This window comes from Labrus mixtus, chromosome 24 (assembly GCF_963584025.1).
Source record: "Labrus mixtus chromosome 24, fLabMix1.1, whole genome shotgun sequence".
NCBI classification, from domain to species: Eukaryota; Metazoa; Chordata; class Actinopteri; order Labriformes; family Labridae; genus Labrus; species Labrus mixtus.
This window is the reverse complement of record NC_083635.1, coordinates 8,769,876-8,794,876: the sequence shown is the minus strand read 5'-3', so window position 1 is coordinate 8,794,876 and position 25,001 is coordinate 8,769,876. Positions and strand designations below refer to the sequence as shown.

The 25,001-nt window shown below is 44.3% G+C and overlaps 1 protein-coding gene across 2 annotated transcripts in view; it reads right to left on the bottom strand.

The window, feature by feature from the left end:
* The window catches only part of LOC132959501 (interleukin-1 receptor accessory protein-like 1), a 221,972-nt gene that overhangs the window by 183,614 nt on the left and 13,357 nt on the right, over positions 1-25,001 (bottom strand). For both annotated transcript variants that reach the window (XM_061032573.1, XM_061032572.1), the window contains exon 2: positions 19,568-19,661. In XM_061032573.1, coding sequence (XP_060888556.1) covers positions 19,568-19,649 — 82 coding nt within the window. In that variant the 5' untranslated portion in view covers positions 19,650-19,661. The remainder of the gene's footprint in view (positions 1-19,567; positions 19,662-25,001) is intronic.

Sequence of the window (25,001 nt, the reverse complement as noted above, 5' to 3'; positions counted from 1 at the left end):
CTCTCATCTGTAACTCCGTCTCTGACACTTTCCTCATAGGTTGCGTGGGGGTCCCTGCTCGCCGCCTTATCTCCATAATCAGCCCTTAACGCTGGCAGCAGACACTTGTTAAAGTGACACTGAGGCAGTAACGACAAACCGCGCTGCCTACAGGAGCGTTAAAAAGGACTCTTGTTGGCTGACACACAAACAGCTGTGGATAATAACAGCAGCCAAATTTAAATGTATACTACCGAACGTGTTTGTTTTTCCTCGCTGGGTGTGACATTATGACAAATTGATGAAAATTGTGAGTTAGCAGACAGGAAAACAATTTGGTTCAGGAAGTAAAATGTTCCCCCCATCGCGTTTGTTTTTCTCTAAGCATCTCGAGAACCGCAAAGATTAGAGAGTGTTCTTGTGCGATGTGACAGGATGACAACAGAGTCATCATGATGCATTTGGTAATTTATTGTTTTGCATCTTGTGATGCTTCTGGAGGGGGGGGGGGGGGGGGGGGGGGGGGGGGGGGGGGGGGGTTGGGTGGTGAAAAGTGAGACATGCAGGGGAGGAGAGCAGCAATTCTTTCACATCTCAAACACAATCTCATGAACCCTGACGCCTCTTAGACGAGACATGAAAATAATAATTCTTTAAATGCCATTTAAAAGACATTTCTGAACTTGGTTCGAGGGCTGATAGTGGCAGGAACAAGTGCTCTCTTAAATATGCAGAGTGATGAAGCGGTGGAGTTGAGTTTGTGGTTCACTCCTTGAAAAAAAACAACGGGGTCTGTCCACATGAAAACAAGAAGAGCGAGGAGAGTTTCAACTGTTGATAAGGAGCTGCAGAATTCTCCCGAAACTGCATCTGATCAAGACGAGAGCCGGCTCACACTGACAACCACACCATTGTTAGATTACACTATGTGCCAGGTATCAGTGTATGGAATGTAATTCCTTCCCCTATGGAAGTGGTGGTCATGATTCTTGAATCGGTACATGCATCATGAAGGAAGGATCCACGGCGACACATAAGACTTAAACATGCACGCTCTCAACACGACAACAGCGTTTCATTTCCACCTGTGCATCGCAGACACATAAATACTTCAGCAAGTACATGTCAGTTCTCGTGCTATCTTTTACCAATCTGCTCAGCGGGAAACTGGGTCATGTGGAGGCACGATGGTTTTTTATCAGACGAGAAACTTACTGAACCGTCCTTCCTCGCTGCCATTTTTTTTTTTTTTTTACTTCTTCTTCTTCTTTTTACATCCCAGCAGTCTCTGCAAACATCCCTCTATCTCCTCTTCACTGACGCAGCGACCACCATCCCTCTCCCTTCTTGTCTTTTTCTTCACTTCCTCCCTAACATCAATCTTTTGGCGTTGAGCAGGGTAAAAAAAAAAGATTTGAGTTTGAACAGTTATACATCTTTGGACAGGTATTGGACACTGTGTAGTTTTATAAATTAGAGCCTGACCGATTTATTCGCCGGCCGATAATAACGGCCGATACTAGCATATCCAGTGACTATTGCTATCGGCTATTTTTATCGCAGATATGACTAGATTTATTCACGAGTCAAAATAGAGTTTTATTGTATTAAAGTACAGTGTCTCTTTCACCAGCAGAGGGCGCTATATGGATTACAACAAGCATTATCACTCTCCAGAGTATCAAGCGGTGCAAATAATAAAAGTGTATATCTATCTATCACTACATATCAAAGTAAGATTTGAGAAAGATATCGGCCAATATATCAGTATCGTTTCTTCTCTCACCCTAATATCGATATCGGACCCAAAAATTCCATATCGATCAGGCCCTATTTATAACTGTACTGTATGGTACACATGTTTTGCATGTGCTTCAGGATTTCAAAGCTTTACACAAGATTCATATATCCATGTTTGATAGTTGAACATGGGGGAACACAATCAAACATCACATATCTCCACTTGTGTGAAAGTGTTTGTGTGTTCTCTGATCACGACGCCGTGATCGCTAAGCGCTAACATTTGCATATTCTCACTATCTCCCTTTGATTATCAATTTATCAAACTGATGAATGGCTGTCACATGGTGCATGATTTGTATAGACGCTCCACAAACGCCCTGAGTGGAGCAGATTCTTTACAGCGGCGGCTGTTCCCGGAGAAGTAGGGGGTAAAACCAAGCCTTATTGGTGACTGAGAGGTAATTAGTATCTTGGCGTTCTATGTGTTACAAGTGCGAAATATGCTTCAGCAGCTAATGAGCTGCTGAGTGGAGAAGGAGACAAGATTTCTTTGCTGAAGTGTTAATAAGCAGAAACAAAGAACATAATTAACACAAATAGTAAAAAAGTCAAAAGTTCTGTAATTAAAAAATTACAGAAAAGCTGGACCGATTTATATGGCAGCCGATAATATCTGCCGATATAAGCATATGATTTATGTTTCATAAATGCATTGGAGGGATCAACACATTAAATGTGTATATTTATATTTATCCATCTCTACAGATTGAAGATAGATCTAAGGAAGATATCAGCCAATATATTGGTATCAGATTATTTATCTCCCTAATATCGATATCGGCCCCAAAGATCCATCCCATATCGGTCAGGCCCTAGTTTACAGTGAGGCCTACTGGTGTCTCCGCCTGTGTTCAAACCCCGGAGAGTGATTCATGAACTTCATACGAACAAGGTCAACACGCGGATACACAGCACCACATCCCCTCTCAGGTCCTATTACAGTAATGCATGGAGACAACTAGCCTCGTTTCTCCAATATGAGCTCATACATCCCTGCACATGAAGCCCCACTGAGCCATGCCGGGTAAAAATTCCTTCAAAAGCACCACAGAGTGTCCTCTCTCGACAGTAGCAGCCATTACCCGGTCCTTTAAATGCAAAAGCAACCTGCCCTCTTTGTTATCAGGTCACGCCACAGCGTCGCCGCGGTGAAAAGCGGACAAACAGCAGCTGGGATTTGGTCTGATTTCACAGAGGAGCAAAGGTGACTGACAACTTGTAAGATTCATCCCTGACGCATGCTAATGGAGGGCTCAGAATATGGCAGGAGGAATGAATTGGGTCTCAAAGGGCTCATGTTTTGTGAATTGCTTTGAACCATTCTTAAAAGAAAATCCCTCAAGTCTCGCTGTGAATATTTGCAGTGGCATCAATGGTCTTACTCAAGTGCTCTTAAAGTGTGTTTTCAATATGCCTGTTTTTTTTTGTATCTGCAACTAGAAATTGCAAAAGGCGGAAAAAGGGAAATGGATTTATATCACAAACGCGTTGAAAAGTATTTTCTGAAACACCGCTTCATTGTCACTTATCTTATCTTATCTTTTGTCGTTGTAAAGGACAGGTGAAGAGCTCCAGGACATGTTGAAAAGAGAGAGCAGGGCGCAAAGGGCCGAGGTCGGACTAGAACCCATGGTCGCTGCGATGAAGGCACCGCATGAATGACAAATGTGGTACAGCTACAAAAAGATACGGGTGTCCTTTGACCCTTATAGCCACATAATGAAAAAGACGCTGATTAAATCCTTGGACACTGAAAGCTAGAATTTCAGCACTAATTAGAAACCTTTGGGAAAGTATTTTCAGACGCCTTCTTCGCTAAATCATCCAATGAATCCACTCCCAATGCTTTTATAGGTGTCAACATGGTTCCATTGGTTTATTAAGCCATAAAAAAACAGCCAGTATTTCAGGGCAAATAGAAACTGAAGACCTTTTCTGAACAACTGGACTGTTTTTTTTTTGCCCAAGGGGAGGAAAATTCCTTCAGGTGAATCCCTGATCCTCCTTATCTCTTCTCTTAGCCTCTCCAACCAGATCTTATCGCCTCTTGGACCGTAATTAACAGGAATTACACGGAGCCGCTATCTGCTGAACCCACGTCGTTACCGCAAAGAGCCCTTTTCCCATTTAGGGGCCCGTCTGCTGGGAGATTACGGCTGTGGAGAAGTGCCCCACAGCTTTGGACGGTTGAGCAGATAAAGGCTACAGGGGTTGTTGTTGTTGTTGTTGTCGTAAAACGTCTATAAAAAACATGGATACAAATTTGGCTTATCAATCTTTCCCTTCATCCACCAACAACTCGTCTTACATCGGTGTTTGGAAAACTCAGCCGTACTGTAAAATTGGAGGTTGGAGAGCTGTATAATTTCACGACTTCCAAATGTGGTGATCACTTAATGGAAACAGAGCGCGACTTAAAACCATTTTGGCGCACGTATGCCCGCATAATTCTCGCGTATAATTAAAGGGGGGAGTGAAAAAAGGGTGAAAGGCTGGGCGGTTGTCCACGATCCATCACCTAACACTCTCTTTTCTCTCTCTCTCTCTCTCTCTCGTTCTCTCGACGAGCCCTGCGCACTCTAAATGTTTAACAGGATCCTTGAGAAAAAAAATAAAAAAATAAGCCTCTCCACTTCTGTTGCCGTGGCAACTGGCATGCATTGGAATTGATGACATCTCCTGATCGCCCACTTACTTTGCACTAAAAAAAAAAAAAAACTCTCTCCCAGTGAACTTCGCCAATGCCGTTTCCCTCGGCAGAAAGATGATGCCACTTTGGACCACAGGAGGAGGGAGATAGAGAGAATGGTGGGGGGGGGGGGGGGTGGGGGGGGGGGGGGGGGGGGGGGGGGTTTCTGTTTGACAAACATGCCTAACATTTTTTCACCAACAAGGATTGAGAGGTGAAGAAAAGACATCACTGAAATGTTAAATTAATGGCTTTAAGGAGCAAGACTGGCCAACCTCTAACATTGATGTTTTCTACATGAAATACAAAGGCCTCAGAGTGCCTAAGGTGAGGCCTTAGCATGAATCGCTACATATTTAGCCACAACCTGAAAGCTACAAACTCGTTTCAGAAGACGAGCGAGACTCTGCTCCGATCTGGACCATCTAGTTACACCTTTTTGTCTAACGCCGTCCCCATATCTCACACTTTCATTCTCTCCCTTAATTAACATGGACGGGCGGCCCGACAGCTCCGGAGGCCAGAACCTGTAGCAAGACCGCTCGCTGTCACCTTGTTACCAGCGTAATGGGTTCAGACGAGGTCCTCCTGACACGGGAGAGAGGGGAAATGAATTCATGAAGCCTGGGTAGGCGCTTACTTTCCCCTTTTGCCTTTGTCCGTCTCCCCTTGCCCTTCCCCATCTCCCCTTGCCCTTCCCTCCTTTTCCCAGCACCCTACACAGCCTTGTTTGAATTGGTGGCACCGCATTGGACCATAATCGCGCTGCACGCACCAGCAACCCGAAGCGCTGTTCATCCGACACACACATGTGGGCAAACACATTGAGAGCAGCGTCCGTTCAAAAGTCTATTCATTAACTCTGAGCCACATCCCTTCTGCTGTTGGTCAAGTGTTTACAACGCAACACTAAAAAAAAATTGAAGTCAACAGCGCAGATCGCTTGTTTAAACAAATTCTCAAGTGCTCCGGCCTCCGACCAAGCCAAAGGACTGCAGAGGCAGGACGCTCTGGATGTCACGCACGTGAGCAAGAGGGAAGACGCCGCGCTGTCAACCCAATTAGGCTGCCCGGGCACACACTGACTCCATTCTGTAGGCCTGAAAGAGGTCAAGGAACATATAAAAACACACAGCCATTCCCCCGGCTAGCCCGCTCTGAAAGGCAAGCATGTCCTTTATGCGCAAGTCTTTAAGTGCACAAAACCCTCTGTGGGGAAAAAAATGCTGGGACGCTGACCAATTAGGGGAAGGGACAACATGTGTGAAAGGCGACAGAGATCATTTTTATGAAAAGTCAGCGGTGACAAATATCCCGACTGAATATCTCTCAGTGTCTGAATCTCAACCCAGCTAGCCCTTCAGGAAGCATGGACAGTCCGCCGAGGAAGTGTTGCGTGCGCCTCATTGTTCCCATTATAAATGCAGCATGCTAATTTGTTTGTTTAATCCGATTATTTGGTGACTTTATTCTGCAGATTTCCTTTTTTTCCTCACAGTCAACAATCCCTCATTCCCCCCCCTCCCCCCCTCTGAGGCAGCCCGGCAAACAGACTCTGATCAATTGTACACGGTCAGCATGGGATGTTTGATTGGATAATCTGCGCCTCACATGTGTGTGACAGTGTGTGTCTGTGCGCCTCAATCAATACTCCCGACAACGGAGGTGTTTGTAGCTTGAATGCTGATTTAATATTCAATCTGAATTTAATCTACTTTGTTTCTGGAATAAACTTGTTAGAGAGTGTTGATTGTGTATTAGTAAGTGTCGATCTAAGCACATGGAGTGGCGGTTTTCATTGGTGAGCACAAAGGTAGCCCCCCCCCCCGCACGGGTGCATGAATGCATGCATGCATGCATGCAAAAAAAAGGTCATTTGAATCGCTCAATTCTAGATGTTGACATTGCATGTGGGTTGTGTAATTTAAATGCCGAGATCACAATTCCATGATGTGACATGTTTCCCCTAATCCCTCCTTCTCCTTCCCCTCGCCGCTGCGGATCAAAAAAGAAAAATGCTGGAGTTGCTTCCCGTGGCGCATTTTTCGAGATGGTTTTCTGACAGCGTAATACCAAAGTCATTTAACTGCATTCGGGCTCCCGCTAGGAATTGCAGAGACGTGCTTTTCCCATTTGTTGTTTTGATGTGCGGGGTTGCCACGCAGAGAGACTCGTTTGAAGTTTTGTCATGCGGCTCAAATGGCGTCGTTGACGTGAATGACGAACACTGAGTCATGTTACTGAAACTGTGTGTTTGACCTGAATGCTGCAGCTGTGATTTATGAGCTGGTTAGGCTACAGGCTGTGTGACTGTCGTGCTAAGCGTTTGGATATCATTTGTTGCCCAAATGGTTAAATCTCAGTCTCAGTGAGAAAGAAGAAGAAGAAGAAAAAAAAAAAAGGCTAGCATCACCTCCTGGTAGAAATAACTCCCATGCCAAACAGTTTCCTTCCACAGCTAATCTCCTATTTGCATATTAAAGGCGATGAAAGACACATACAGAACCGTAATCCTTAGCTGTCCTTGTGTTTCTCAAGACCAGGCACTTGGTGCGGGAAAAAAAATAAATAAAAGGAAAAAACGACAGAAAGCCTTAGAGAGCGTTGCAAACGTTAAAAGGAGGCCCCTTTTAAAAAGGCCTATATCACACGGCGTGGAAATCGCTGAGGGTGGCATCCACGTTAAACATGATAATCAGGCGGAATTTGAATTTGAATGCAGAGCAAATGAAGGGTGTTGGGATGGGATTTGGACGGGAGTGTCTCAGGGATGGAACAGGGACAGGTGACTTGTCAAAAATGGCTTCCCTGGAAATGTCTTTGCTAGAGCCCGACCGATTTATCAGCCAGCCGATAACATCAGCCCGATATTAGCACATCCAGTGACTATCGGCAAATTTTATCGCACATATCCGCCGATACCGTCGATTTATTCACCAGTCAAAAAGAATTTCACTTGAGTTTCATTGTATTACACTAGCAGTTCTTTCACCAGCAGAGGGCGCTACACAGATTACAACAAGCTTCCCATCCCAGCTGTTTTTGCCAGATGTGTTGTGATCTTCATGAAAACGTGGACAGACAAATATGTCGGCACTAAACTCAACAGCTTAATTGATGCTGATGAACAGTCGCTGTCATCACTTTCATTGTCTTTGCGCGGGGGGGAACTGTGAGGTCAGCGAGCTCGTAAATGGCGTGTTAATCATTCATCAAGCTCTTTCTCCTCCATCATGTGATTTGATGAGAGATAACGGGAGCGTCTTCACCACTCATTAGGCTCGCTCTGAATGAAAACGGGGGGGGGGGGGGGGGGGGGGGGGGAGAGATCTTTTGTCAAACAGCAGCTAGCAGGCTTCACGGTGATGCTACAGGCCTCATTACACACGCTCGGAGGCTAACACTTCAAGAATCAAACTTAATTGGCTGCCTGAACATTGCATTTTTCTACAGCGATTTATTTTAAGTGTTTTTGATGTCAGATTATATAAGGAGGGAGGGGGGGGGCGTCTGGGAGGCTGAACGGAGTGAAAACAGTTTCATTAACCTCTGGCAAGATCGCATGCACAACACAGAGACAATTTTTGAATCCCGTGTTGGATTGCGTGAGGGGATGTGGCGAGAGCGCGGGAACACTTGGGATTGTGAGGTGGTGGTGGTGGTGGTGGTGGTGGTTGCGGTGTTGCTTGGCTACTGGCAAGGATACAGAGATGCGACGCCTACTAACATCTGTAGTGCCTCTCACTTTGCAGGAGATGCTAATAGAGACTCGGAGCTCTTTGAATGCTGCAGCCTTCGATAGCTGTCACAGTGACGGTGAATTCCACTAAAAGCTCAAGTGCCTCCGAACAGATATGTTGTTGGGTAAGAGGTTTCTTCTGTCACTCCTGTCTAGGTGTGGAGGAGAAAGGCGCTGACAACGAAACAATTGCACAGGTTAATTGAATCTTATTGCTTTTGAAGGCAAGCAGGGCCGTAAAAAAGAATTTCATGGCTATTTGAGGCGCTGTCTGCCAGGCTGCCGCCGTGCGTCACATGAAAGTAAATTACACATGATCTCCCTCGTGCATCGCTGAGAAACGCACACCTCTCCTCATCAACATCATCAGCCCTGCGCTCTGATTGCCCCCCCGATTAAAGACCGGGGGGGGGGGGGGAGGTGTAATCCCCTGGGGAGAGGCCTTGGAGGTGACAGTGGAACTTAATTGATATGTAGAATTTATTGATCCTCGCACTGCAGGGAAATCAACTGCCATCTCCTCCGTTTTTTTTGGGGGGACGGAGGCCGCGGAGGATCGTAAATACGCAGTTTTAAATAAGTCAAGCATGCGACATGTCAGCGGCGGGCAATAAACACGACGGAAGTTCCCTGTAAATCCAGCCAAATTAAATCGCAAGGCGTGCTTACTGGGAATAGTTGAGCGTCTTTTGGATGTGGATGTTTTTAAAAGCAGATTTAGTGCGTCTTAATTAGAGTTTCTTTCCCCCCCTGAACAATACTCAAAGCTTTGATGGAGTGACATACTTTCCTATGGAGGGAGTGAAAGGTAATTCCCTACTAATTATAATGAAAATGCAAAGCAGTGGGGTTTTGAATGGGACCTGCTTGTATCTTCAGAAGACCTGGGAGAAAAGCAGCCCGGGCCTCGGAGAATAGAGTCAACCTGGTTTGTTTCCAAAAAAAACTCCCCGCTGAGCGTTAGTCTCCTCTAACCAACAAAGGCGTACTCCTCAGCGAGCGAGCTTACATCCTTTCTCCCTTTGCAAAAGAAAAAAAACGAAAAGCCCCAAACTTGGCAGGACTCCCCTGAGACCGCGTAAGGATTCGCTGTGTGCCTCTGCTTGTTGCGAAAACAAAAAAAAAAAAAACGTTGGATTGTGCTTTGACCAATCCCAGTTTGACTAAAAACAGAATAAGGGCTCAACTAAAGGGAAGAAAGTGTACAAAGAGAACAAGAGAGTAGTGTTTTTTTTTGTGTTCTTAGCTGTCATTGAGCGACGGGGAATGAACACAGTCAGAGAGGATGTGTTCAAACTTTCCCAACAAAAGGAGCATTGAAGGAGGCCACACGCTGAGTGGCTGGCTGACGCGAGAGAGCCTGACAGCCTCATCAAATGCGACGTTGTTTCGCGAGACTTCCTGCGCTCACAGAGCGCCACCTCTCCGGCGACCACGGCCTCATTGTGCAGCGGAGGCTAATTAAAAAGCGCAATTCATGCCGTTTCTTTTCACGGCGGCGGCGGGCAGCACTGGAGGCTGGAAAAGGCCACACAACTCCCCGTCCAGTGACATTCTCAGACATCTGAATAATACGAGGTCGCTCTAAACAAGCAAATAATTGGTTTACAAGGTCAAACTGAGACATTGAAGCTTTGTCATCCCATTTGACAGTTTTCCTGTTGAGAGCATAGAGACCCTATTAACATCTGTGTCTGAGTATCAGATAATAATGTCTCATGGTTCCCTCTTAGTATCAAGCCTGTTGTTGTTGTCTAGCCTGAGCCTTCTGCTGTGCTGAGATCTCAATGAGATGAGAAGAGCACGGAGCGTCTCAGGTCAAAGTGAAGATGGAGCGACGAAGGAGACCTTTAGGGGACAGCGATGACATGCAGAGCTGAGGTCACGTCACGGCCAGAGTCCGCCGAAAGCACAAATGAACTACTTTTCAGTGACTTTGCAAACTAGACCGACCTATCCGTGCTGTCAGAGGGGCTCGAGAGTTGTATGGCGACTCCTTGAGACTTTACACATGACATAGAGGGCAAACACTGTGCCTGGGTCTGATGTCACACACTCATTCCCTACTCCCTTCTCGATTATTTTAACACTTGCGGAGTGAGATTTTGACAAGGAGATAAACATAACAACAAAAGAAGTTAACTTTTAATCTAACTCTTCTTCCTAACTCTTAGTTTGTAAGAAAAAAAAACCTCATTACGGCGTTGAACAGTTGTCTGTAATCCACCTCCCTGCATAGTGTATGAATAAGTGCATTAAAAAAGCTATAGTCCCTGCACTCCTCACTCCTAATCTCCTTTCGATTGATTTACTTATCGTTCATCCCGTCGCCTTTGCAAACACAAACACAATGTGCCAGCATTCCTGCACGGGGACCAAAAAACAACTCCCCAAAGTGATATATATATATATATATATATATATAAATATAATGCCTTTGCTATGAGAAGATAACACCGGAGGTTTTCTATTGTGCATGTTTTGTGTGAAGCTGCAGACTTGAGGACAAAAATAAATCTTGTCTTTTGTTACGAGCCATCAATCAAGCGAAATGATCCCTGAGTAAAGCGTGAAGTCCTTTGTTAGACAATGCATGCTGCTGATGGCAGATGACAGAGAGTAAAGTAATAAGTAGTGGTATGTGTAGTTTGTTGTGCTTTAAAGGAAGCATGTGCACATTTTTGATCCAGTAGATGTCGCCCTTGAGCACCAGCATGAATCCCAAAAAAACTGCTGTTTGGAGACACGTCCGCCCTCCTACGGCAACACACCTCAAGCAACGTATCTTGAGTTGTATAGCGACTCCTTGAGAGTTTACACATGACATGCTAAGAAGCGGGGGCTGGCTGCACTTTTTTTCCACAGGCAGTTTGTCAAACGAGGGGTAAAATGTGTCCCTATAGTCTGTCTACAAACCCCCAAATGATGAGAAAAGTCCATCCTCTCCGTCTTTAGCCTGCCCCCACTTTTCAGAAAATGTGTGCTCAAACAGGCCGTGTGGAGGTTTTCCCTTTGTGACATCATAAAGGGCAGTAACCCCTCCCCCAGGTGGGTGACTCTCCCACAGCTAGGTGTTTGCACAAAGTTTGAGTTATCAAATTGGAACGCACCACAGTTAAGCAGAAGCGGACAGAATTGCCCTCGTCTCGAGCTCCATTGTTGTGTTAGAAGGCTAATTAGCGCACTTTAGCTAGCTTCATATTGCACGTGAAGTTACACGGAATGACCATGATCTAAAAATGCTTTCTTTACATTCAAATTAGCATGCATGTTCTTCATCTCTTCTTCAGTTCTTGACTAAAACAGCTTTTATAAGTCCAGTCCATGTAATCCTGATGTTAGCACGGCTACGACGACAACACAGCTAGCAGGTCTTATTCGTATCACTAATTGTAGACAGTCATGACTCAGAGACATTTATAGAGGATAGACTGGATTTTTGCTGTGTTTATATTTAAAATGTCACACATTATTCCTTTAAAATATCGGCCTTGGAAGATCAGGGAAAGAGGGAGTAAGTGCAACACACGCGGCTAATTATGGAGGCTGATGAAGCTGCCAAAAAAAAAGTCAAGCGCCAGTGTTGCCATGCAAATCAATGAGCTCCTCTCAGGCATCAAAGTGAAGTGAGTTGCATCAGCCCCAAAACAAAGTTAGCGCTTCAATCAATAGAAAACCAATGTACTCTCTTAGAGTCGCAAAACAGAAAGAGGAAAAAAAACACCCAGAAAGAATCCAATGTCTCATAGATCGCAGAGGCGGAGACGAGTGGAAATCAAATTCCCTGTATGTCTGATCCCCACAAATGACAGAACATCCCCTCCTCAAACTTTTTTTTTTTTTTCCACACAGGGGGAGTGGGAGGGTCTGCTCTCTCTTCAAGCTGAATCTTTTTCTTATCAAGGAGGGATGCGAGCTATCATTTATCCAATCTTGCTCCACTCGAGCTGATGCTGAGGTGTGTAATTTAAAAGGTGAAGCACTGAATTTGCTCCCCGCTCTGCATATTAAAGAGGGGGTACTACTTTCAAATAGGAGCCACAAACAGAAGTCGCTTCGTGTGGCTATAACACGTCGGGTAAAACAACCTCGTGGTTAAAACCTGCTGGAATCTAATGACGGTTATGGGATTAGCCCCGAGTGTATTGCTTTAATTATTCCATGAGACGTCTATCCGACTCCCTGGTGATCCTGTCTGGCCTCCAGGAGAACGTCGCCAATCAGTGCGGGTAATAACCATCACTTTCTCCACACAGGGGAGGAGGCTGAGGGACGACTGGCACCTTGATTGTTGCCAGAGACGGGAAACAACATGAACGCTGTGTTAGGAATGCCACATAAGACGGACAGATAGATGCAGGCAGGGAGCGCCCACATGGATTAATCGTGCGCCGCAGCCTCAGGTTAAAATGTGTGATATTTTTGGGTACAGTCCCATCACCGCCCCCAGGCCTTTTTTTTTTTTATTTTTTTTTTGCCACAGTTCGGAGAGAGACTACAGCTTCATTTCCCCCGCTGTCGCTCAGCTTCGTGGGAGCCGAGCAGTCAAGGGGAATTAAAATAATTTCCGGCACCATTACTGCTTTCAAATCGCCGGGACCTAACTTATTTACTCTCTCCCAAAAAGTGTGAGTCTTTTTTTTTTTTTTTTTTTTCTAAATTAAGTAGTGGCCAGCCTTCTTCATGTTTAAATCCTCTTTCGGACTAAAGCTCATTATCAGCCACACATATAAGCTCTCAAATTGGTACCAGAAATGGCCTCGGCTGTTATGGAGTGGGCTGCATAATATGCTAAGGGAGCCTGAAAGGAACCATTATCTTTAAGAGGGAAATATTAAAAGGAGAGATAATGCAAATAGTGTACTTAATGTGGAATGAGCGTGGACAGCTTTAGGTAGAAATTATAAATAACCCCTCCTGCAAAAAAGGTGAGATTTTTGTCATTAATGAAGCCTCTGAGTTTCGAAGGAACACCCGGAAAAAAGACTCTGTAGCGCGTTAGGATGCCGCCTCTCTATTGGTCCCTGAGTGCAGCTGTCCATATATTCTACTCGATGTCTGCCAGGCACGTAAAAGGTGAAAAGGATGAGTGCGTCTGGAGGCGTATCTGCTCGACTGACAGGTGTCTTATGCTCTTAGCTCCGCCCACGCCGCCGCCATCCCATTTCCCAAATCTGGATTTCACTAAAACCCCAAAAATCCAATCATCCTGCGGGCTCGGCTCACGCCTATGGCTGACATTTCTCTGCTTTGAATGCCTCCAACCTGAGCTCGTCTTGTACATAAAGCTCTGACAGTGCACTTGAGCTTTAAGCACCTCTACCTACTGCTACACAGCGGATCAGCGCTGAGCTTCAGCCCCCCTCCTGCACCCCCTTTCCTGGCATTTTTCTCAATTGCTGTGGTGTTGTAACATTATTAAAGGTCAGGAAGCAGGCCGCGGAGAGACTATTCTGCTCGTAAATCAGGTGATTGATCGTCATCCATCTCACGCCGGCGACTGTGGCGTGTGTCCCCACAACCCGGGAAACACACATCCATAGTAACCCCGGTTGTCAAGAGGCCTATATCTAGCCCACTTGTTGACTCCCCCTCTCTCTCTCTCTCTTTCTGCAAGCAGCGGGCGGAAAAACAACTCCATGTGGCAAGCCATTTCATTTCTAATATCATGTGTGTGATCAATCTCCACCTCGCAGCGAAACGGGACTGTGCAGTGGAGGCAATCATTCAACGTTTGTGGCAGGTATGTGGTATTGACCCGGGGAAGATGAACCGCGGGTATGCACGCATGTGTGCCTCTGGATGTGTGTGTGTGTGTGTGTTTGACGGAGAGCGAGGCAGGGCGAGAGTGCATGAATTCCAGCTCTGGTTTCCAATCTCAGCTGAAGCCTCTTGGATTTGTTTGAGGAGGATGTCGACTTAAAAACAGAGTTTAATAGATCTTGTACTTTAAATGGATGCAACTTTTTATGACTTAGGCAGGGATTATTTGACATTCAGTGATTGGTCATGTGTAAAAAAAAAAAAAAAAGGACATAGTTGAAACGGTTTCAATGGATGCCTTACTCTCTCCCCTCCCTCAAAGCGCCCGCTGACAGCTTCCTGCCATATTTAACGTCCTTTAATATCAATTACAAAGTCAAGTGGCTGGCCGTAATTGAATTTGTACTGCGCGCTGACGTCCCCTGTTAGGCCTCACTGTCTTGTCCAATTAAGAGGAGCCTTATTATTGGCCAGATTGCGAGTAGCCCCATTAATGTGTGTATGTGTGTGCGTGTGTGGAAGGGGGCGGGGGTGGATTCTATCTGTATCTGACATATTAATGTTGACATCCTCCCAGAGTTGTGCGTTGCGATGGGTGTGAAGACTGTAAATTTCACAGACTGTCAGGGCGTCCTTGATTCTTCCTCTTGCCAGAGCAGAGAGAAGAAGTCAGTGAAGAGAGAGAAGGGGGGGGGGGGGGGGGGGGAGGCGGGGGGGATATAGGTTGTGGACCTACTGTAGCGGCAGTAGATAAATACGCAGGGAGAGACGGATGATGAGCGGCTGCTCTCTAATAGGAACCAAGGTCTTGTTGCGGTGGCGTGTTATATTTACAGCCACTCTTCATCAGAGTGACACAGCAGGCCTTCAGACCATCCTTAATAGGAGCTAGAAGCAGAGAGGAGACATTCTGCATTCCTCCTGCAAATGGGACCACATGTCAGAGACGGACTTTTCACACACGCATGATGGCAGAAAGATGCATTCACTGGGAGCGGGGGCATTACCAGTAATGCGCCGCTGGAATAACTGGGAGACTGTGGAAAGGTAAGCATCATCTGTCAGGGGGACTCGTCGATGTCTGCTGAAGAAGTGGGGACTAATGACCAGGCGGCAGAGGAGGAGGAGAGGGGCTAAATGTGTCTCAATCAATGTCAGAGCTACACATGTAAACCTTGTTCACCAGAGGGGATGGGTGGGGGGGGGGGGGACACATCTTAACAGTTTAGTTAAGGGGTAAGATTCATCAATATAAAAAAGCAAACAAATTTAAATGAAGAAAACAATTGTCCAGCCGTGAAAAGTAAAAAAAAAAAACTAGAGCCCGACCGATAAATCAAGCAGCTGATAATATCTGCCGATACTAGCATTTCCAGTGATTATCAGTATCGTCTAATTTTATCGCAGGTATGCGTCGATATTACTAGACTTATTCACCAGTCAGACAGAATTTCATTTGAGGATTATTGTATTACACTGACAGTTCTCTTTCACCAGCAGAGGGCACTATATGGATTACAACAACCATTATGACTCTCCAGAGTGTCAAGCAATTACGTATATATATATTTTCCCTTTTCCATCAAACATAGATCTAATAAAGATATTAGCTGATATATCGTTATCAGATTTTTCTCTCCCCAATATCAACATCGGTATCGGCCCAAAAAAATTCATATCGGTCCGGCCCTACATAAAACAACTTTTGTCAGACAAAACAGGTTTCTTACAGGTCTGAACATCAGGTCTGTTAGATATGAAGCGGTAGTGAACGGCTGTGGACAATTTCTGAAAACCTGGTGAAATAAACGCAGAAGGAAACCCCCAAAACAAGCTGACCAACTTAGAAACAAGCTAAGTCCATGCACTTGGGTTCACAGCCCCCCTGGGCATACTGTTCCCACTGAAGAGATTAGGGAGAAACCCTCATTAGTATCCTGAAACTGCTTCATTCAGTGTTTTTAATGGTTTTAAGTATCTTTAATTTAAAGCCTGCTTTTGGATCTTGGATAAAAACTCGGGATAGAAATTGCCTTTTGGTTATGACCAACAGATAGACGGTCAACTTATCCTTGAAGGACATTCACAACTGAGGTTTGCCCAAAGAAAGAAAACCAGGTCATTCAAAAGCCAAAATGTTGGCCTTGTGGTCGCCACAACAAATGGTCCAGTCTTCAAAAAGTATGAATGTTATGAACAGGCGAGTTGGAAAATGGCTGTAAATCATAGAAAGTGTTAATGCGAGGGAGGAACGTGGATACTGCAGATGGATGGTGATGCCCGTGGAATATTTTGTAGAACTACCACAACAATAATGTTCTGTTTATGTGCGTGCCCTTTTTTATTCTACTCTGTATTCAGGTCTGCAGAAAGGCAGCGCTGGGTAACCTCTGAGGCGCCCCCTCGCTCTGATTGTACTCCATGTTCAGAGGTGAGGAGACGAATAAATGTACAGTTATTACTTTACAGAGTCTGAAGTGAGCCTGTACACACACGCCATCTCCAGATTCTATTTCATATCAAATCAATTGCAGCTGTGTAGTGCACAAAAAGAAGAGGACTCAGCTCGCTGCCAAGTTACCAAAAAGGGAACATTTAGGGATTCCTCACACTGCTCTTCCAAGCATCTATTGTATGGGACGGCGCAAGTGGCCAACAATGGAGCTGACTGTGTGGTTAGGACAATAACAACACATAGTCCCGTTTCAGAGACAGGGTCCCTTTTTAGATTCCTGAACAAGGAACGCAAAGTCATAGAAAAAGACCGATCCTCACGACGCCAGAGATCGCCAACTTCAAAACTGCAGGAATAACTTAAACAGCTTATTTGTAGAAAGAAGCTTCCCTTGCATTGTGGGATTATGAAGAGTTGGAAGACTGTTTCTATAAGTCATAGGATACGGTAACATAATGTTGAGACATGCTGATGCGACCAATATACCGTCGCTGGACTCGGGACATTTCCAGAATTTCCCCAAAACACTTCAAAGTGCATTCTGGTTAACGGCGGTGGTAGGTCTGTCGTGATACAGAGGCCAATAAACTATGCTACTGTCTGTTAACATTTCCAGCCATTAAAGCAGATCTCTAAACTGCATCACTTTCAAAAATACCAAGGTTTAGGAGCGAATTGGGAAAGATGGCATTTAGTGTTGCCGTGGTTATGTGTATCATCAAAAACATTCACAATTAGCATTTTTAGCATTTAGCTGTTCATTTCAGCACCACGTGTTTTAAGTGGCTGATGGTGGAAGAATATAAAGGAGGTCAGCAGCATGTGACCTTTCAATTTAACGAGTTAATAGTCCTGTAATCGTTTTTTATTTCATCTTTGAAGGGTTTTGCTAACCACCTTGTTTTCACATTGAACTCATGTAAATGGCACGATGTTCAAACGCCAACAATGTAAGAGTATCCGAGATCGGGGGGGGGGGGGGGGGGGTTTGACTTCAACATCCGACTTGATGTGCTGCATTAAGCAGAAATATACATCATTATTCTGTTCGCCCAACCATTCAGGCCAAATCAGCATTCTTACAAAGAAGGAGCTGCAGCGGAGGACGGACGGATACATTCTCCTGCTTCTGCATGTCGAGGATTAGCATGGCAGATATGTGTTGTTTTTGCGCCGTTCCTTCCCTGCGTACAAATGCAGACAAAGCATTACTCGAAGAGGCTGTGTTTTTGAACGTAATCACGGACAGATAGTGGCGCACGTGCGTCCTTGTTTGTGGATTGTGTGTGTTTGTGTGAGCCCGTCGAGAGGAAAAGCAAGTGAGACCGGGGATTCATTGTCCCCGAGGGAGTCAATCAAGTCGTTTAATTTCCTTTAATGGGCTGACACAAGTTACATTGTCTACAGTGAATTTTTTTAACTAAAGGGAACCATAAAAAAAAAGGCACGTCATGTTTACAGGGCTCTAAGCAGCTCAGTGTGTTTGGATGATTTTCATCTTGGAAGAAAACTGTCGACTCAAGGCAAAGCTTTTATCGCTTTAAAGGAGGTTTTGTTAAGTTATTTGGCCCTCTTATATAACATATCAATCGTGCCAACAGGCTGTTTCCTATGAGAGACAGTCATATTGCAATTGAAGAAAAGGGTTTTAAAGGCAACTACGAGCCTGATTCGATATATGCCATAAAAATGAAACGCAAAAGTTTCATCTCATAAACAGGAACCCTAACCCCTGAGAAATGTTTCTGTCCTGCCACCAGGATACTCCCCTTCCCCGCCCCACGCTGTTTTCTTCCTATTCAATAAAAAACAAAAGCGATTGCAATTTCAAACGTGCTTTCGTTGCCCCAGAAATCCCTTTTACAAGTGCGCTCTAACTCGCAACCGGCACGTCTTCTAATAAAGCCATGCGAGCCAAGAGACGAAGAGGAACAAAGGACGGGGGTCTGGCTCCGATTGGGTTGTTCATTTATCAGTGGACACGTTTCAAATCCCTGCCCCAGGCAATGGCTCGTGAAGCATCCGAGGAGGTGGCCCGTAGGGACTTCTGCTGCAAAAGCAGAAAAACCCTTTGATGAGCCTTGGGCCATTCCAGCACCTGCGTCTAATATGCATGGGTAAAAAAAACAAAAAACAGACGCAAGCAGCCTTTGGAAAGGGGTGGGGGGGGACAAAAAAAAACATCCAATATGTTTTATGTTAGCCAATGCGAATTGTTCCTCCAGCTTGCAGGAAGTCATCATTTAGAAGTGTGGAGAGTCATGCAGCATTAGTGCCACAGCCATGTAAATACTTGAATATTCCAACAAAGGCCGCGGCTGCATTATTAGATACAACGTGCTGATCCAGGAAGTAACTCAACCATTTGCCCGCTCACTCACTCAGTGTTCACCTTTTTACAGTTGGTGGAGAATTCAAGGCTTGGGACTCCTAATAGACAAAAACAGAAACCAAGGTCGTGGGTTCAACTCGCGTTCGCAGTGCACCCCTAGCACTTAACCTAGTTGTGTTCTGGTGCATCTCCTGGCTATGTTTGGGTTGTACTATCAAATAGCATTAAATTAAGCATTTAAAAGAACAGGCAGGATGAAAATGACTCCAGGGTGCACTGTTAAAAGGGAGATTTAAGCCAAAAAAGGATAATGAGGATTGAGCAGATTAACCGAAATGCACAAAGTTGATGTGATCGCCCGTAGTGCATTTAAAGCGTTCAGCCGTTAACCCTTTCAAACTCAACAAGTCTGTGTCATGATACCAGACATCATTCAAGTCATATCCAAAGACCAACCAATAAATACTGCAGCATTAGTAGGGCATCAAACTAAACAACTGGTGTGTTTGAGGACTTAGAAAGTAAGCCGTTAAAAGGACAGGACGGCCCTGTTTTTCATCAAAGCCGTTTCTCCAAGTGCAACAACACAAGGCAATGTGATCCCCCCTGCTGTTGACTGAAACATGTTCGGTGCATCGAGGCCAAACAGAACCTTGAAGTCTTGGCGGGTACCTTGGAATCAAACTGGAAGCAATTCAGTAGCTGTTTTACATACGGTAAAACTAAGAGAAAGTTATTTTTTTGCATATTTTCCCTGGTGTCAATTGTCAGCACTGAAAGAATGATACAGTTGTTGGTGAGACTTACCCGAGCCTCTCTTCGACACCACTTTCAGGCAATGGACCACAACGGCGTGAAGCAGGATCAGAAGAGGGATGGGAGCTTTCATTTTTCACCAGTCCTGTGAGGAAACAGAAGTTTGACTTGTTATTTTTGCACGGAGACAAGCTGCGAGTGCACTGAATCTATCCAAAACATTCCGAAGAAGAAGAAGTGATAATGATTCTGGCAAGAGATGCTCAATCTAAGCGCAAATATAAAAGGAAACCGCCAAAGTTCTTCTGAGGCGATAATCACAGAACTTTTGCGGGACCTAAGGTCGGCTGGAAGACATCCAGCAGCAGCATGTGCAAATTCGGTTCTCCAAAGTGTTTGTCTGCCTCTGCTTTATTTAGACCAGTGACTCTTCAGGGACTTACTGTATAATCAGGAGGAGGCTGTTGATGATACAAATGTCAAGATGCATCTCTATCAAGGCGAAACCTGGCTTTGCAGCTTTGTCAACTTCCCACAACACTAATCCAAATCTCTCTCAAGCAACGTGACATAATCAGGTGCCCACTTAGATCAGTGTGTCTCACTGTTGACATGCAGCTTCTTCTACAGGACAGCTGTGTGAGTTCATGTGCTTTGTTGTCTGAGATCAGAAATAGATTAGATGAAGGGATGATGATGATGGGAATAATGTGATATGTAAGAAAAAAACAGAACGTTTAAAGCTACAGGTAGCGATCTATCTACATGCCAGATTGATGATTACAAAAAATGGATAGATAGATGGATGGATGGATGGATGGATGGATGGATAGATGGATGCATGGATTTATTTCCATATACAAGGAACCTTTATCAAAATATTTACACATCAGTATATTGAACAGATTTTTTGAACAGTAATAGTTAATACATGAACAAGACAGGTGGTTGTAACCAAAATCGAAATAGTGTTCATTTATATTTAGGGCCAATGAAAGCCTGATTTGTCCTGACAATATCTTAACCAGGCTTCGGAAATATGTTTATTTGAATGCTTGGACCACCAGGTAAAACCATATCCCATAACCAGTTTAATACATTCTCATTTTATGGAAATACACCTGCAATGTGAGTATCATGTCCTTTAGCTGATGTTAATGCAAACCAGCTTTTAGACCTGGGGATACACTGTGAGAAATAAAGAAAAAGCTAGTTGCAGTCGAACTTTATCTCGTAAAAAATGGACTTAAATTCATTAAAGTTAACTGTGTTTATTCAGCTTGGCCAACAGTATTCTTCAGTGTTTCTTTTACCCATTTAAGCCTTCTATTTGGGTTCATAATTCCTCTTTTTGTTGGTCTACTAATTTCCATCCTTTGCTTCAGGCAAAAGGGCGATCTCGGGTATTGCTCAACAAGAAGTCTATGTAGGCTACAAGGACACTTCCATTGGCATTTCAGTCACGACAAAGATGCTTCACATAGATTCCACAAAGCAGCATCAGAAAGCAGCTTTGAGGGGGGGAAACCCTGAAAAGCCACAATAACCCTTGAGACATTCATAGAGGCATCCGAAACTGGCCAGTGGCCAAGGATGGCGACATTGCCGCGTTCCTCTCGTCAAAGGCCTTTTGTCATCAGCGCTTGCTCGCTGCAACCAATGCCGCCTCAGAAAAGCTTCACGCAACGCCACAAAAATCTTATCTTTTTAATTAGTTTTCCACGTTGGACGCAAAGCCTGCAACATTAGCACAAAAGCTGCGTTCTCTTTCTTTGGTTTGAACACAGAGGAAACGACTGAATCACCAGTTCTGCTCGGTTTCCCTGCAGCTCGCAGTGATATCCTGGACTTGCTAGGCATCAAAGCGAACACTTTTTTTTATCACGGAAAAAGGTTAAAACCCTTCTCTTGTGATGCAGGGTAATTCAACTTCCTTGTTGATACTAACTATACTGACGGGAACTTGCAATGCAGCATCCTCTGTTGGGTCCACTGATCATACACTACGCCGGCAGCATGTGTGCAGAGAGCAAAAACAGTGGATTATGGGATTAAATATACTAAAGAGTCACACATGAAAACATGACATAGTGCTTTGCTTTAAGCTTGTGTGCAGCCTTTGAGAGGAAATGGCTCCAGAAGCAAGCTTTCACAAAGCTGTTTCCAAGGACTCTGATGTCACTGTTTTTATCCCCCCCTCCCACCAAGGTTAGTTAGATGTCGACTATGTCCTTTTTCCGCAGCAATGGAGAATTATAGGGTCAAAGAGTTCAGACTTTAAAACCAAAACAGCAGCTTAACATCAAAACAAAGCAGTGGAACAATCAAATAGACTAAAAATACAGGTAAAGAGGCAAAACACGATGCAAATAAAATGCAACTGCAATGCAAGTTCAAATTTGCTGTATGCTGTGCACTGTGTGGCATATTAGGTGTTTTCAGACGACAGAAACCTTTTCATAGACCTAGGAACTGTTGGAACCGTGCCTCTTCTTTATTGGTTTCGCACCGAAGGAACTATGAACTATTTTGTTTCCTGGAACCCCGCTTAGAGGAACCTTTTAAGCTCCTGCTTCAGAGTTGGCACCATGTCCCAATGGTATGGGTTTCTCAGGGAACTCCCTCGTGGAAAGTTCCTCATCAAAAAGTCCCCAGAACAGTTTGGTCCGAAAACTCCAATTATTATAGTATTTCATTATTGATGTTCTCAACTGTCCTGTGAGCTCTCTGCACCCAATCCTCTTCCTGATGTTGGGCCAACAACACAATAAGGATTAAGTACTTGGTGGATTTCACAATCCTCTGCAAATCCACTGAAAATCATCTGGAGGTTGGGACACTATCGGCCCTCTTTGAAGGATGTATCTGCATTTTTATGAAGGTCTGGATTCCAATTCAAAGACACAGCGGTCGGCTACCTGGGAGGTCCACAATCGAGTGACAGTATATAGAACTTGGGATAAGATTAATTTGTGAGGTGTGACAGCAACATGGAGGACACTCTGGAGAGCATCTTGTACCACGTTAATCGCATTCAGGGATCTTTGACATGCTGTACAGGCACCTTCTTATAACACTGTAGAATAATAGAGTGGGATGCCACAGGTTGGGAACTATCGAGGACGGATGTTTCTTCTATGCTAGAATCACAAGAGTTGGTGTTTTGTGCCAGGTCAGCAGGCGAGGCAGCAGAGATGTGTAGGTGGCGACCATTGGACACATGTTCATAGTGTAGGACAAGCTTTACGTTCGCCCTCAGTGAGGTCTTTTCTCACATCTGCTGTGTATAAAAGTGTGAAGTCCTCTGAGTAAAGGGGAATCTGCTTTTAACGGCTCTTTAGAGGAGCTCAAAACAAGCAGAAAAGACTTTTACCTGATCTTGCATGTATTTATGCAGACATTCTTGCTTTTGTCATACAATAATGCCCTGGAGATCTGTCTGTATATTTGGCATTTCAATTGAGGATCTTTTCAAGGTTTTCACATTGTTTCCATGCAGGCTTCATTGCATCTAGCACAGGGTTGTTATCTTAAACTTTGTCTTCAATTTAAACTCCATTGTCCCAGAGGGGGACATTTGTCTTACAGCCCTATGCAGTCTATGACTTTAACAGTTTGACGGCTCGAGATTAAGGTTGCACAATTAATCACAAAATCCTCAATGCCACAATATGACCATGACATTTTCCCACAACATTTTGTCACCCATTCAGGGACTCAACCGAGTATCAAAAAGAAAGGTTAAGAAAGACTCTATACCGTGCAGGCGTAGAGGGGCAGCACACATTTTAATACATTTCCTACTCAGGTGAAAGCAATCTGTTGGACTCTTAACCTGACAACTTTCATTTCTGTCTCATCACAGCATGATCGGCTGATTGATGAGAAAACTGTTGATGCATCTCCGAATTTGAATGTTTCGCTGTTTGTTTTTGCGTTGTTCCAAGTCCTGTGCTCAAGCTCGAGGAGCTGCTGCATTTCCCCCCCTAGTCTGTAATTTAACAACTGATTTTACATGAGAGTTGAGTCTCTCAATCAGCCGGGAGTTAACTGGCAAGGGAGGAAAACGGGGAAATGGTCTGATTGTTCAAAGCAGGGATGGGCTTGTAGCCAACAGTAATATTGAAACATTGCAGATACTGAGTAGTAAACAAGCTCAATGATATTATGGCAAGTTTCCAAAAAAAACTATTAATATAACAATTAAATTTCTTTACATCTTTGATTGTTTCTTTTGATGCTGTTAGTGTGTATATAAAAAGATTACCACATGTTTAGAGTAGAGCCCGACCGATTAATCTGCCAGCCGATAATATCAGCCGATATTAGCACATCAGGAGACTATCAGTACTTTCTAGTTGAGTGACCATCTTGTCTTCACTATATATCTTTTCCACAAGTATTGGATAGCTGCATTTGAGGGATCAGTACCAAAAATATCTATATCTATTTTTACAGATTGGACATAGAAAGATATCGGCCAAAAAATCGGTAACACGTTTTTTTCTCTCGTCAATATCGATATCTATATCGGCCCAAAAAAAAAAACAAATCAGTCGGGCCCTAGTTTCTCATATCAAGGGTTACTCTTTATCAGGAATCATCAAAGTATCATTGTCTCATATCTTGGCGCATGGTTATTAGCTAGTGAAAGTGAAAGATTTAGTGTCGCTGTCAAACTGTCAAAGATATGATCAAGAACACAATGGAGCTGAAAAACATGAGAGTTATCACCCTTCAACAGAAGAACGGATACTACATGTCCCAAAAAATATGAAATCCTCAGAAAAATATGGTTCTCCTTTAAAAAAATCCCACAGTGAAAGCTTATCCTGTCAGGCATCTCATAGTGAGCCATCCTTTAGAGGAAAAGCTCATCCAAAAGGTGCTGTCACCTGCCTCTCATTCTTTGATTGTTTTTTCCTCGAGCATCCTCTCGCTCTCTCCCCTCCCTGACAGTGTTTCCTCCCCTGCGGATTCATCCAAAATTCAATTACTTTCGAGGAGGGTTCGGCAAAAGAGAAATGGGGCGCTCTCTCAACACTCTCGGGGGCTCAGAGTTTTGCCCCGAGGAATGCGTCTCCCGCTCACATTTGCACACAAAACAATTTCATCAATCGACGTCTGAGGCTTTACTTCAGCTCACCAGGTGATGATGATTTATACAGATCTATCATTTCCAATGTCTCTCGCTCCGTCGCACATTTTGCGGGGCTGTTCTCGTGCAGAGTTCAAACTAATATTTCTGGTTGACTGTTCATATCTCTGTTACCCAACGTATGCTCACAACAAGAGGCAATAACAGATTTCCATTTACGGTCTACACTACACATGCTCGTTTACGATACACTACAGATATTTGCTTTTAAGTTGTCTCCTGATTTAGGTTAAAATTTGGTGATTTTTCTGTGGTTTTCTTTCAGTGTTGTCTTGTTATCATTAGTTTAAAGGTCAACATATGCAAAATACACTTAACCATGTTGTT